Source organism: Podarcis vaucheri, assembly GCF_965113315.1.
Source record: "Podarcis vaucheri genome assembly, chromosome: 14".
In the NCBI taxonomy this organism is placed as follows: Eukaryota; Metazoa; Chordata; class Lepidosauria; order Squamata; family Lacertidae; genus Podarcis; species Podarcis vaucheri.
Window position 1 is genome coordinate 26,302,460 of NC_138752.1, and position 11,890 is coordinate 26,314,349.

Genomic DNA, 11,890 nt, shown 5'->3' on the forward strand with positions numbered 1-11,890 from the left:
CCAGGACACTCATGCCAGTGAGCCCAGCCGTGTGCTCTATACTGCATGGATTTTGGAACAAAGGTGTCACAAATGACACTCCACTGGCCAGCCACCTGAGGTTTTCAGAAGCAGCCATGGCTACCTTCTGCCCATTCCATCCTGGCCAGAAAGTCTACACTACTTTAGGAATTGTCTTCCGCAGAAGGTGCCCTCCAGAAATATTGGGACTGCAACTCCCATCAGCCTGAAAACATCACGGAAGGTACCCATCGCACAAAAAGCTGCTCTATTCTGTTTTCCAACTTAACTCAACTAGCAGCTGCAGTAGTTGCAACTCTGCCTCTAGGAAAGTCTTGTAGAAAACCAGGGGGAGATTTGGGCTAAGTTGCCAGCCAGCTTGCCTGCACCTGCCGTGTCTCAGGAGCACAGGAATTTGCCTGGTACAGTCCATTGGTCTATCTAGCTTAGCACTGTCCATACTGACCAGCCGGGTTTTAGCCAGGGGACATACCCAGCCCTTTCTGAAAGTATCAGGAAAGCAGCTGCCTGGCTACCACCAACCTGCTGACTTTTCCCTAAGGCTCATTGCAGCGGTTCTTCAGAGTTACTCGCCTGGGAAGGCTCTTCACTCATCTTTGGTGAGATGTCTCACAGCAGCCCCCGAGACAGTTTTGCCAGGCAGGGGCGAGAAGTTCCCTAGGAAAACAACTTTTGAGGGACGTGGGGAGGGCGAACGCGATCATAATCCTGGACAAAGACTGAATGGGAAAGGGTGGCGGGCGGTGAACACCAATGCCATCTTGCAAACAAGACAGCTGGCTAATGTGGGTGTGATTTTCTCTCGTTGCCAATAGATCCTTTATCTGTTGGACAGCCGGGAAGACCCCGTTCCAAAGCCCGCTTGGAGAGCATGGCGGTCTTTGTTTGTTGATCCCCCACCCCCCCGCGCAAATCTCATTGAACGCTGGAAACGTCGCCATGGAAGTACCTGAAACTCCCCTCTCCACCTCGCATTTTTTTGCAAGGCTTTCTTTAAGACCCCCCACCCCAGTATGCAGGACGGGTGCGCGTGTTTTTGGAGGGGGTGGGGGGCATTTTCGAAAAACCAAGGCCATCGCAAAGAGGGCACCATCCGATCTCCAGAGAAAGGTCCGTTTGCGCATTTCCCCGCCGCGCGCCTCCCGCTTCCACGACGCCTCGTAAGCCAGCAAACAAACCCACCCCGCGTGGGGCGCGGGCAGCTCCGGCCACGCCAGCCCGGCGACCAGTCGCAAAAGGCGAGGCCGCCCAGGGATTCGGCGCGCGGATTGCACGTACAAACGCGCACACACCTGTTTGCGCTTGTCACCCCGCCGAGCAACGGGACGGCCGGAGCCCCGCGGCGCGCACCCTCCCCCCTCGCCAGGGCCACCACCACCACCACGTTGCCCATTGTGGACGCGCCAGCGAAGATTGGAGGCTGCGATGGAACCACGGAGCGGCGAGCCTGACCTCTCCACGTATACACACAACCCATTATTTGCGCGTTTCTTTTAGCGTGGCCCCAGGCCGAGGGGTCCCGCGCGCCCTGGCCAGCTCCCGCTCTGCGCTCCACCGCGCCCGGTTCTTTGCACCGACCGACTAGCAAGGCTGGAGGGGGGGTAGGAAATACAACCACAAATCCCCATCCCACGAAGAAAAAAGAGCGCCCGCCCCGCCACGCCAAGCGCCCTCAGCCCCCCTCCCCGGACCCCTCTCCTGGGTTTGGGTCTTTACCTTCCACGGTCAAGGTCAAGGCAAGAATCGCGAGGCCAAACAGTCCCTCTAGCGCCATGTAAGCCCTTCGGAGCTCCGGGTGTGCGAAAGGGGGCGCCGGGAGGAAGAGGTGGCGGCGAGCGGGCGAGCGAGCGAGCGAGGCAGCAACCCCGGCGGCCGGAGTCTGCTCCGCGGCTCGCCTGTTGGGTCTGGCGCGCGAGGGTTAGACGCGCGCGCGAGCGAAGGGCTGCTGCCGCTGCTGCCTCCCCTCCTCCATCGCCATCTTGTGTGAATACAAAAAAAAGGGAAAAGAAAAAAAAGGAGAAGAGGTGACTCTGGGAGTTGCAAGGCACACACGCGCAACCACGCGCGCCCGGCCCGAGCCGAGTCCCCCTTTCGGTGCCCGAGGGAGACGCCCCGGGCGCCACCTCCCGCCGGCCGCTCCCCCTGGACTGCCCCTCGCGCGCGCGCGCCCCCTTGGCTGTCTCTTCTAGGCTGCTGAGCCCAGACAGATGGGTCTCTCTCTCTCTCTCTCTCCTGGGAAGGGGGTGGTCTCTCTGCCAGCGCAAAACGGACGGAGAAGGCAAAAGGGAGCCTTGCTTTTCCCCCTGCTTTTGCTGGCCGGGCGAGAGAGGAGGAATGAATCTCTCTCCTCGCCCCGTCCTTGCTTTCTTTTTGCACCCAGAGATAAAAACCATGCATGGCATTCAGAAAGGAGAGAGAAAAAAGTTTTTCTCCCTCTCTCAGAGCACTAGAACACATAAGCTGCATGTTGGAAGAGTCGCGACAGGGACAAGAACTTTACGCAGCGCGTGGTTAACCTCTGGACCAAGGGATGGTCATCAACTTGGTAGTCTTTAACAGAGGATTGAACAAATCCATGGAGGACGAAGCTACCAGTGGCTTCCACCCGCGATGACTGTCGTCTGCCCCCACAGTCAGAGGCAGCAAGGCTTCAACTCTGAATCTCAGGGTTGTGGGTTTGAGGTCCACACTGAGTGAAAGATTCCTGCATTGCAGGGGGTTGGGCTAGATGACCCTTGGGGTACCTCCCAACTCTACAGCTCTATGATTCTGAATACCAGTTGATGGAAGCCACGGGAGGGGAGGGGGCTGTTAGGTTTGAGTCCTGCTTGACAGTTTCCCAGTCAAGCATGTGTTCGGCCACTGTGAGAACAGCATGCCATTGGCCTGATCCAATGGGCTCTTATGTTCTTACATAGCACAGTTATATATGGACCATATAACTGCAGAGCTGGAATGGATCCTAAAGGTCATCTTATCTAACCCTCTGCAATGCAGGAATCACAAGTATATGAAAAGAGTGTAGGGCCCTAGGAAGTCTGCTGGACACTCAGACTTCTGATTCTGCCGTAGCCTCCTCACATGCTTCCAAGCCTATTGGCACAGGCTTAACAAGAAGTGCACCTTTAAATTCACACCAGGTCAGGGAGAGAAGCGTTTTGAAGCTGATAACTGCATAGTTCTGTGCCAGGCGTAAATGTCTACTCAATGTGGAATCTATACAGCTCAGCAGGACTCCATTGGTTGCTAATTGGTAACTTGGTAAGTTTTAACAGCCTATTGGAAAATGGGGGGGGCAGACAAGTGTTCTGAGTGAAGAAGATGCCTGCGTGATCTGAAAGCCTGCCACCTTGCCAACACAACTGGACCTATGGTGAGGAAGGGAGAGAATACAGTGAACCATCACTGACCCTAACTGCAAGCAAGCAAACACATATGCACACAGGTAGAACCAGTCCTGTCTGAAATAGTAGGGAAGTGTTATTGAGTGAGGAAGATGCCTGTGTGAGCTGAAAGCCTGCCACCTTGCCAACCCAACTGGGTCCATTGGGCATACATACACATGTGAAGAAGGTGCAACTAGCCCTTTCTGAAATACGTAGCAGAAAAGTTCTCTTGGATGAAGAAGATGTCTGTGTGATCTGACAGCTTGCTATCCTACCAACTCAAATGGGTCCAATGGGCAGGGGTGTGTGGGTGTGGGTATGTGAAGCAAACCACCAAAGACTCTGTCTGCTAGAAAACACACACACACACACACAGCAGCAGCAGCCACAAGTCTTGTCTGGATCAGCCGTGCCAAAGAGCAGCAGCTGGCTGCATTTAATAGGCATAATGTAAGTGAACAACAAAATACGCAATTTGCTCAACAACTCAAGAGATATCAGGGCAATTCTGTACAGCGAAAAGGGAGGGGAAGCAGCCCTTTAGATGCTCATGCCCTCCGGGAGCTTATGTATAATAAGTTCATTTCATTATGCTGGCTCTCATAAATATTTATTGCATGCACAACCACCTCTCATTGCTCTTCTGAGGATGGCTGGTGGATGCACTATTCTTAGGCATGGAGGTTTCCTCCTCCCTCTGCCGCCACCGCCCAGCCCCCTCTCAGTCTGGCCTCCCTGCAAGCTGTGCAGAGAAGTCTGTTTGGACAAGAGGCTTTGGAGGAGTGAGAGGGTAAGGGTGGCAGCAAAAACTGGAGAAAGCAAGAGACAGATTCTGTTCCAGAAAGGGTCCTAACTCAGCAACAGAGCACCTGAAGGCCCCAGGTCCAGTCCCCAGATTCTCTAGGTGGGGTGGGGGTGGGGCTCCCGTCTGAAACCCCAGAGAGCAGGCTCCCAGTCAGTGTCAACACTACTGAGCTAGATGGGCCAACAGTCTGACCAGGATAAGGCAGCTTCCTAGACCCCTATTTAAATCTGTCCTTTATTAAGAACCATGAGGAATGGAGTGTTATGTTTAAAGGAATGGCCAAAGCTAAGGTAGTTACTGCCAGTCAGTGTAGGCAATACTGATCTAGATGGACTCATGGTCTGACACAGCTTCCTGTGTAGGACTCCTGATGGATAGCTCTGTCAGTGGAGCATGAGATGCTTAATCTCAGGGCCATGGGTCCAAGCCCCACACTGGGCAAAAGATTCCTGCATTGCAGCGGGTCTTCCAACTCTATGATTCTATGCTTCTGTGATTCCTATGCACCTGGCTCTTAAAGGGAAAGTTCAGTGGTAGAGCATCTGCTTTGCGTGCAGAAAGTTCCAATCTCAATCCCCAGAATCTCCAAGTAGGGTTGCGAAAACGCCTGCTACAGGGGAGCTCCTGCAGAGCTGCTGCCAGTCAGTGTCAACAATACTGGGGTAGGTGTACCAATGGTCTGACTTGATAGAAAGCAGCTATGATATGCAGGGTGGCTTGCACTTTGGGCCAGTGGTGGTGGAGAATTCTGGTTTTTTTTTATGACAACCCCCTTCTGCAGCTGTAGTACAAAATGAAATTTTGACCAGTGAAGACATGGTTTCAATACCAAGCCCACCCTCTGTCATCGTCTCCCCCCCCTCTTCCTCCTCCTCCTCCTCCTCCTCATCTCTCTCTCTCTCTCTCTCTCTCTCTCTCACACACACACACACACACACACACACACTTTGCTTAACATCCAGCCTGATGATGAAGAGTTCTGCCAGACTCAAAAGCTTGCTCACTACTTTGCGGCGTTTTGATTTTCTGGTAGTTCTGAAAAACAAAAGGGGCAGTTTTAACCTTTAGCCGTGCATGTAAATAATGCAACCTCCCCTTCTTCTGCTTTGCTTATTGGGTAGGTTTCTCTTTGCGAAAAGCTCACTTATTTGGCATGCAAAGGATTGACAAATAGCGATGAAGCAGATTAAACAAGGGGTGGCGATTCGTCCCTGCTTCCCTATGCCACTGCCCTCAGCTTCCCCAAAGCAAACAAAGAATTCACTACATAGGAAGCTGCCTTATGTTGAGTCTGACCATTGCCCCATTTAACTCAGTATTGTCTGCACTGACTGGCAGCAGCCCTCCAGGGTTTCAGGCAGAGGTCTCTCCAGAAGTCTCTGGAGATTTAACCTGGGACCTTCTCCATGCACAGCAAAAACTCTGCCATTGAGCTGAGCCACCCTTGAATGGCCTGGAATGCCCTTGAATGCCTGGTGCCTTGCAGAATGACACAGAGAGCTCTCTGCTCCCTTGGAGTATACAATTTTAAATGTCTTTCCTTTTGCCTGTCCACAATTCTGCCTCGTGATTCTGGGTTCTAGGGCTACAGCAGAGTTTTTTCTCCTATCCATCTAACTCTGTACTGTCTACTCTGACTGGCAGCAGCTGTATAGGGTTTCAGACAAGGAGCCATACCAAGAGCCAAGCAGGTGCTGTGTCATGTATGGCCCTTCCCTGAAATGTTGTAACCTTTTCTCCTAGGGAAAGTGCTTTTATCCCTCTCCCTCCCCAACAATTTTGCTTGCCCCTTTCTGCCACCCCCCGGTGAAGATGCACAGCACCCACAGCTATTCGTGTTATTTTGGCACCTGAGTCAGAAAGCCCCACAAGCACCTCTTTCTTGGGGAGTAAAAAAATAAAATACAAAATAATAAAATAAAATAAAATACAACTATAATACTCAGGTTAAATAGCTACCGTATTTTTCGCTCTATAACACGCACCCGACCATAACACGCACGTAGTTTATAGAGGAGGAAAATCCGTAGGCATGCCACCCATAGGCATTTCCTCCATAACACGCACAGACATTTCCCCTTACTTTCTAGGAGGAAAAAAGTGAGTGTCATGGTGCAAAAAATACGGTAACCGTTGGGTGCCCTATCACAGGGGTCAGCAAAATTTTTCATCAGGGGGCAGGGTCCACTGTCCCTCAGACCTTGGGGGGGACGGACTATATTGGGGGGGGGCGGAATGAACGAATTCCTATGCCCCACAAATAATTTCATTGTAATTAATTGTTAATTTCATTGTACACATGTTTTACATTAACAATAAAGGTATTATCATCATCATCATCATCATCATCACTATTACCCAGAGATGCATTTTAAATAAAAGGACATGTTCTACTCATGTAAAAACACACTGATTCCCGGACCATCCGCAGGCCGGATTTAGAAGGTGATTGGGCCGTATTCGGCCCCCGGGCCTTAGTTTGCCTACCCATTCCCTATCACAATATACACAAAATCAGCCCCTGGAAGCAAGCATCTCGCTCTGCCTTGTGGTAAGACCAGCTCACAGTGCTGCTGAATAACAGGTTACCAGAATATCTGTGCCAGCTCAGAGACTGCCTCATGATTTCTAATATGTCAAGGCTGAGACCTTGGCATTAGAGAAAAATGAGAGTTCAAATTAAGGCATAGCAAGGACAGGCAGCGTTAAGTGCTTGGGGTTCTGCTTTTGAAAACAGCAGCAACGTTGAGAAGTCCAGACACGAGGAGCTCTTTCTTTTTACGGCGGCGAAGAGTCCTACAGTGACGAGAGCAAATAAACACACCCCAAGCCACTGGAGCTTTGAAAACAGGAGTTTCACTTATTTTGCATGCCTGGTTCCCATTGCCACCAGCTCCCTCACACACACACACACACACACAGGAGCATTTTGTTTTGAAACCTCGCTGCTGGAGGGATTCCATGTGAATCGCTGCTCTTCAGTCAAAAGCGGTGTTCTTATCTCGCTTCTGGGTTTCTTCCCCGCTCCCCCCACCCCAAGCTTTAAAAAGACACAGTTGTCCTTTCCTGCGCGGGAAGCTGAGAAATAGATAGGTGGGGCTTTTCATCATAGTCAGTGTGGTGAAGTGATGGAACCAGCAGTTGGGAATCTCAGGCACAAGGTCCAGATGTGAGATGTGAATAGATGCTAGTAAAGGGACCCCTGACCATTAGGTCCAGTCGTGGCAGACTCTGGGGTTGCGGCACTCATCTGGCGTTATTGGCCGAGGGAGCCAGCATACAGCTTCCGGGTCATGTGGCCAGCATGACTAAGCCGCTTCTGGCGAACCAGAGCAGTGCACGGAAACGCCGTTTACCTTCCCAACAGAGCGGTACCTATTTATCTACTTGCACTTTGACGTGCTTTCGAACTGCTAGGTTGGCAGGAGCAGGGACCGAGCATTGGGAGCTCACCCCGTCGCGGGGATTCGAACCGCCAACCTTCTGATCAGCAAGTCCTGGGCTCTGTGGTTTAACCTACAGCGCCACCCGCGTCCCTGAATAGATGCTAGGAGAAGATATATTTATTAAGATATTATCCTTCCTTCCTCACGTTTGTGAGTCCAGCAGAGTTTCATCCCTTTGCAGCTTAAAGGGAAGCTTAGATAGGCTAGTGTTAGCCTTTTTGTTGAAATAATCCAGGGTGTTTTAAGGCACGTGGTATCTCTCACTTTTCTCCCCCTTAAAACCATAATCCCACAAACAGTCTTGTAAAAGGTAAAAATAACGTACAGTGGTACCTCGGCTTTCAAACGTAATCCGTTCGAGTTCTGAAATGCTTGAAAACTGAAAACTCTGTAGGGAAGCCTCAATACCAGGGGTCAGCAAAATATTTTACCCATGGGCTGGTCCACTGTCCCTCAGACCTTGTGGTGGGCCAAAAACGCACCACCGGGGGGGGAGGGAGCTGGAAGAAGAGGCGGGGGGCAAGTAGTCCTCCTCCCCACCCCCCAGCCCCAACCCCAGCCACTGTGCTTACCTTCCCTGAGGCAGCCGCCACCGCCATCACCACCGCCATTGTTGCTGCTGCTTCTCGTGGGTAGACAGAGCACTCTGGCCCACAGGAACACCAGGGTGGCAGCGGCGGAGGGAAGATGAGCAGCACGAAAGGGCTGGCTCCTGAGAGGGGCTGCTTAAAATGGCGCTCAGCCCAGCCCCCTTCCTCCTCTAGGCAGGGCAGGGAGAAGTCAGGAGGAGGAAGGGAGGCAGTAGCGGAGCTTCATGCTCCAGCACCGAGGCCAGAGAGCAGACGTGGGCATGGTTGGTGCGCATCCCAGGGGCGTGGCACCCCACCGGGATTGTGGTGCTGGGGGCGGTGCGTTCCCCCTGCCCCCCTCTTCCTCCACCAGTGGAGGGAGGGAGGAGGCGCTGCCACGGTGTGTGTGAGGGAGGGGGGGAAATGGAATGGTGCAGGAGGGGAAATGGCGCAGCCCGAATGAACAGAACCCCCACACTGATCCACAGACGGTCTGCGGGCTGGATCCTGAAGGCAATTGGGTCTGATCTGGCCTGTGGACCTTAGTTTGCTGACCCCTGCTCAATACAGAAAACTCAGTATGGAAACCGCATGGCATGTTTGACTTCTGAGGCAAGTTTGAAGACCAAAGCATTTAGTTCCAGGTTCACGGCATCTGAAAACCAAAATGTTCAAGAAAAGAAACGTTCAAAAACCAAGGTACCACTGTATACTCACTCAGAATACTTGTTGAAGAGCAACAAATACAGCAGCTTTGTTCAGGCAGGCTTAATATGGTAAATTGGTTACAAAGACTTAACTTAAGTCTAGCTTAAAATGGTGTGTGAGCTGGAGCTCAGACTTAGCAGGTGTTCTCACATTGTTGGCAGGGCAAAAAGAGATGGGTCGGTATTAAAGATAGTGATAAGTAGCACTAGGTACCGAGCCGAAGGACTTGTGCAATGGGGCTTGTGCAACAGGACTATTCCCCCCCTTTCCCCCCGCCTCCAAATCTGTTCTGAGTTTCCCCCCAACTCTGGAGCAAATTAGGGGGAGATGCACTGCAAGGAGATGGGGCAGAAGTCCCACTGCAGATGTGGAAGTCATTCTGCTCATGATCCTGATTTAGTGAAATACCATACTGCCCTTCTATTCCCTTACCACAAAGAGTGTCCCTTGCTGCACTCAGTCATTTGGTTCCAACCAGTAAATACCGCCAGAGTGCAACAGAACAGCACCATTAAATAATTTCAGAGCTTTTCAAACAACATTTCATGTGGCTTTCAACACACAGACACACAAAAAACCCTTCTCACCCTCCAAGTTCCCATGGCATCCAAGCAATTACGAGAAGCTCATCAGCTTCCCTTTGAACTGTCCAATTAAATTTGTCATAAACAAAGCTATTGTCTTACAGCTGCCTTGCCCTGAGAAGTGATGGAGGAGAATTGCTAACGAGATCATCGCTGCTAATTGGTCTGTTGTGCACTCCCCCTTAACTTTTCCCAACTGAAGACAACTTTACATTTTTAAAAAAGAGTAAAATAGGAGAGGGGGGAAAGAGAGAGAAGAAAAGGATTAAAGGAATCAGGGAGTGATGGTAAGCAGGTTTGTGAAATTTATTTCACCGTCCACACCTTACAGTTAAAACACATTTAAAACACATGTTCCCCCCCCAAAAAAAAAAATCCCAGGAGTTATAGTTTCCTAAAAGTGCTGGGAACTGTAGTTTTGTGAGGGATAGACTGTTTCCAGTATTCTTTGGGGGAAGTCATGTGCTTTAAATGTATGGTGTAGGAAACAGTGAAGATGGGGCATGGAGACAAAACATGACCAAAGTCCTGCGAGCCCATTTGTTTTCTTCTATAGACTGGAATAAGAATCCAGAAAAGCAAGGCAGGAGATGATTGATAGTTTTATGAAGATTTAAACAGTATCCTCGTCTCCCTCTTTCGTCTCACTGTTACTGCTGATCCAACAGATTTGGTAGGCTTTTGAATTTTAAATTTTAAAACCTGCCCCATCTGTTTACCGGAACATTCGATGCTGGCAGACCACCTGGTCTATCTAGCTCAGTACAGTCTACACTGACTGGCAGGGGCTCACCAGGATTTCAGATGGAGGGGATTTCTCCCAGTCCTACCTGGAGATGCCAGAGGTTGAACCTTCTGCATGCAAAGCAAATGCTCTGCTACAAAAATGCACATAGCATAACAATGCATATATCTCTGAAAATAACATACAAAAATGCATTGTATTAGGGGAAAATGCCTTGCAAAAATAGTGTATATTAGGCAAAATTGCGTACAAAATGTGTATATTAGAATATATTTGCGCTAAGATGCTGATAGATTTCCATGAAGACTTTTTTTATTTTAAAAAATGCAAAAGGACTGAATTTTAGATTAGGAAAATGAGAAACCGAGAGAACCTAAAATCGACATATTCGCACACCTCTTAACTGCAGGTGTATTCAGTCTCTCTGCCTCCTCTGGACCTTTGCTGGTTGACAGACCCTTTCTAACCACTTGAATCACTCGCTACAGAACTCCTTGGCTCAGCCCCGGCTACAACTTTAAATCCGGCTCCAACCTCCATGTCAGGTGCTGGACACAGAGAATCTTGCAGATCTATAGCCCCTCAAAGCAGACTACTTGTTCCTGGTGCTTGCTGATGCAATAGTGTTCCTGTGTCTGCAAAACCTCTGAGCAACTCACCCCTTTGTGAGGGTGATGACCTTTCCCTCCCCTTCGAAAGTAAATAGAACATAGTTTCTGCTTCAACTCTGGGAGTGGAGGCTGTTCCCTTAGGACTATCTTCTGTCTGCCCCAGCCAGTCCCCACTTGCCTGCCACCTTACTTTGAACCAGTCCAGAGGATAGAACTGCCTGTCAACTTCCTCCTCCTCCTCCCTGGCAAGAGATGGGGACAAAACTAGACTGAGTGGGCTCTGGCTGTCATTGGCTCTGGCGCCACCTACTGTTGGGCTCCCTACCTTGTGCCCTACCAGTCCCAATAAGCACCTGACCTCCAGGGCCATTCTTGAACCTGAGGCCAACACACCTTGTCTGCTCACTTCCCCACTTTCTCACCTGATTCCCCAATCCGATTGCTGCCATCAAAGCAGATCTGAAAGCTTCTGAACAATCCTTTTCTCTTGTGATGCTAACTCTCCACCGTGGCATCAGCCATGCACTACTCAGCTCACTGTTCCTTCTAATTAATTAATCTGTGGCTGCATTCATTTAAAATTGCAGTGATCAGAGGGCTTATCCAAACTGAGCGATTGAAGGTCTGTCTCAGACTAATTAAATGCCAACGTCTCTTGAAATCAAAGCGGGGGGGGGGACCCCCAAAACTCAACAACATAGTTTTATCTTACATCAACTTACACGCTTGATGTTTCTAATGCCTGTAGTTATATTCGGCAAAGGTTATCATATTTGTGAAATGTGTTTCTTCTAGTATACAAGGGCTTCAATCAACTGATGGAGAAATAGGTTCTCTCCAAAGAAAAGCTTTGTGGTTTTTGGAGAGTGATGGCACATTTGGCTGCCCAAAGGTACCCCTCTCCCATGAAAGTCAATGCTTTCAAAGGCTTGCTGCATGGAATAGACATCCATTCCCGTCTGCATCTATCTTCATGCACACCTGGTGCCAGTTGAAGCAGATCACTTCAATCTGG

General features: G+C 50.2%; 1 protein-coding gene across 2 annotated transcripts in view; it reads right to left on the bottom strand.

Moving 5' to 3' along the window:
- IGDCC4 (immunoglobulin superfamily DCC subclass member 4) overlaps positions 1–2,080 on the bottom strand; it is a 78,585-nt gene extending 76,505 nt beyond the window's left edge. Inside the window, exon 1 of one of the 2 annotated variants that reach the window (XM_082198314.1) lies at positions 1,738–2,080. In XM_082198314.1, the coding sequence (XP_082054440.1) occupies positions 1,738–1,795 (58 nt within the window). In that variant the 5' untranslated portion in view covers positions 1,796–2,080. The remainder of the gene's footprint in view (positions 1–1,737) is intronic. The other variant, XM_082198313.1, reaches the window with a different exon arrangement.
- Between the last annotated feature and the right edge of the window lie 9,810 nt (positions 2,081–11,890).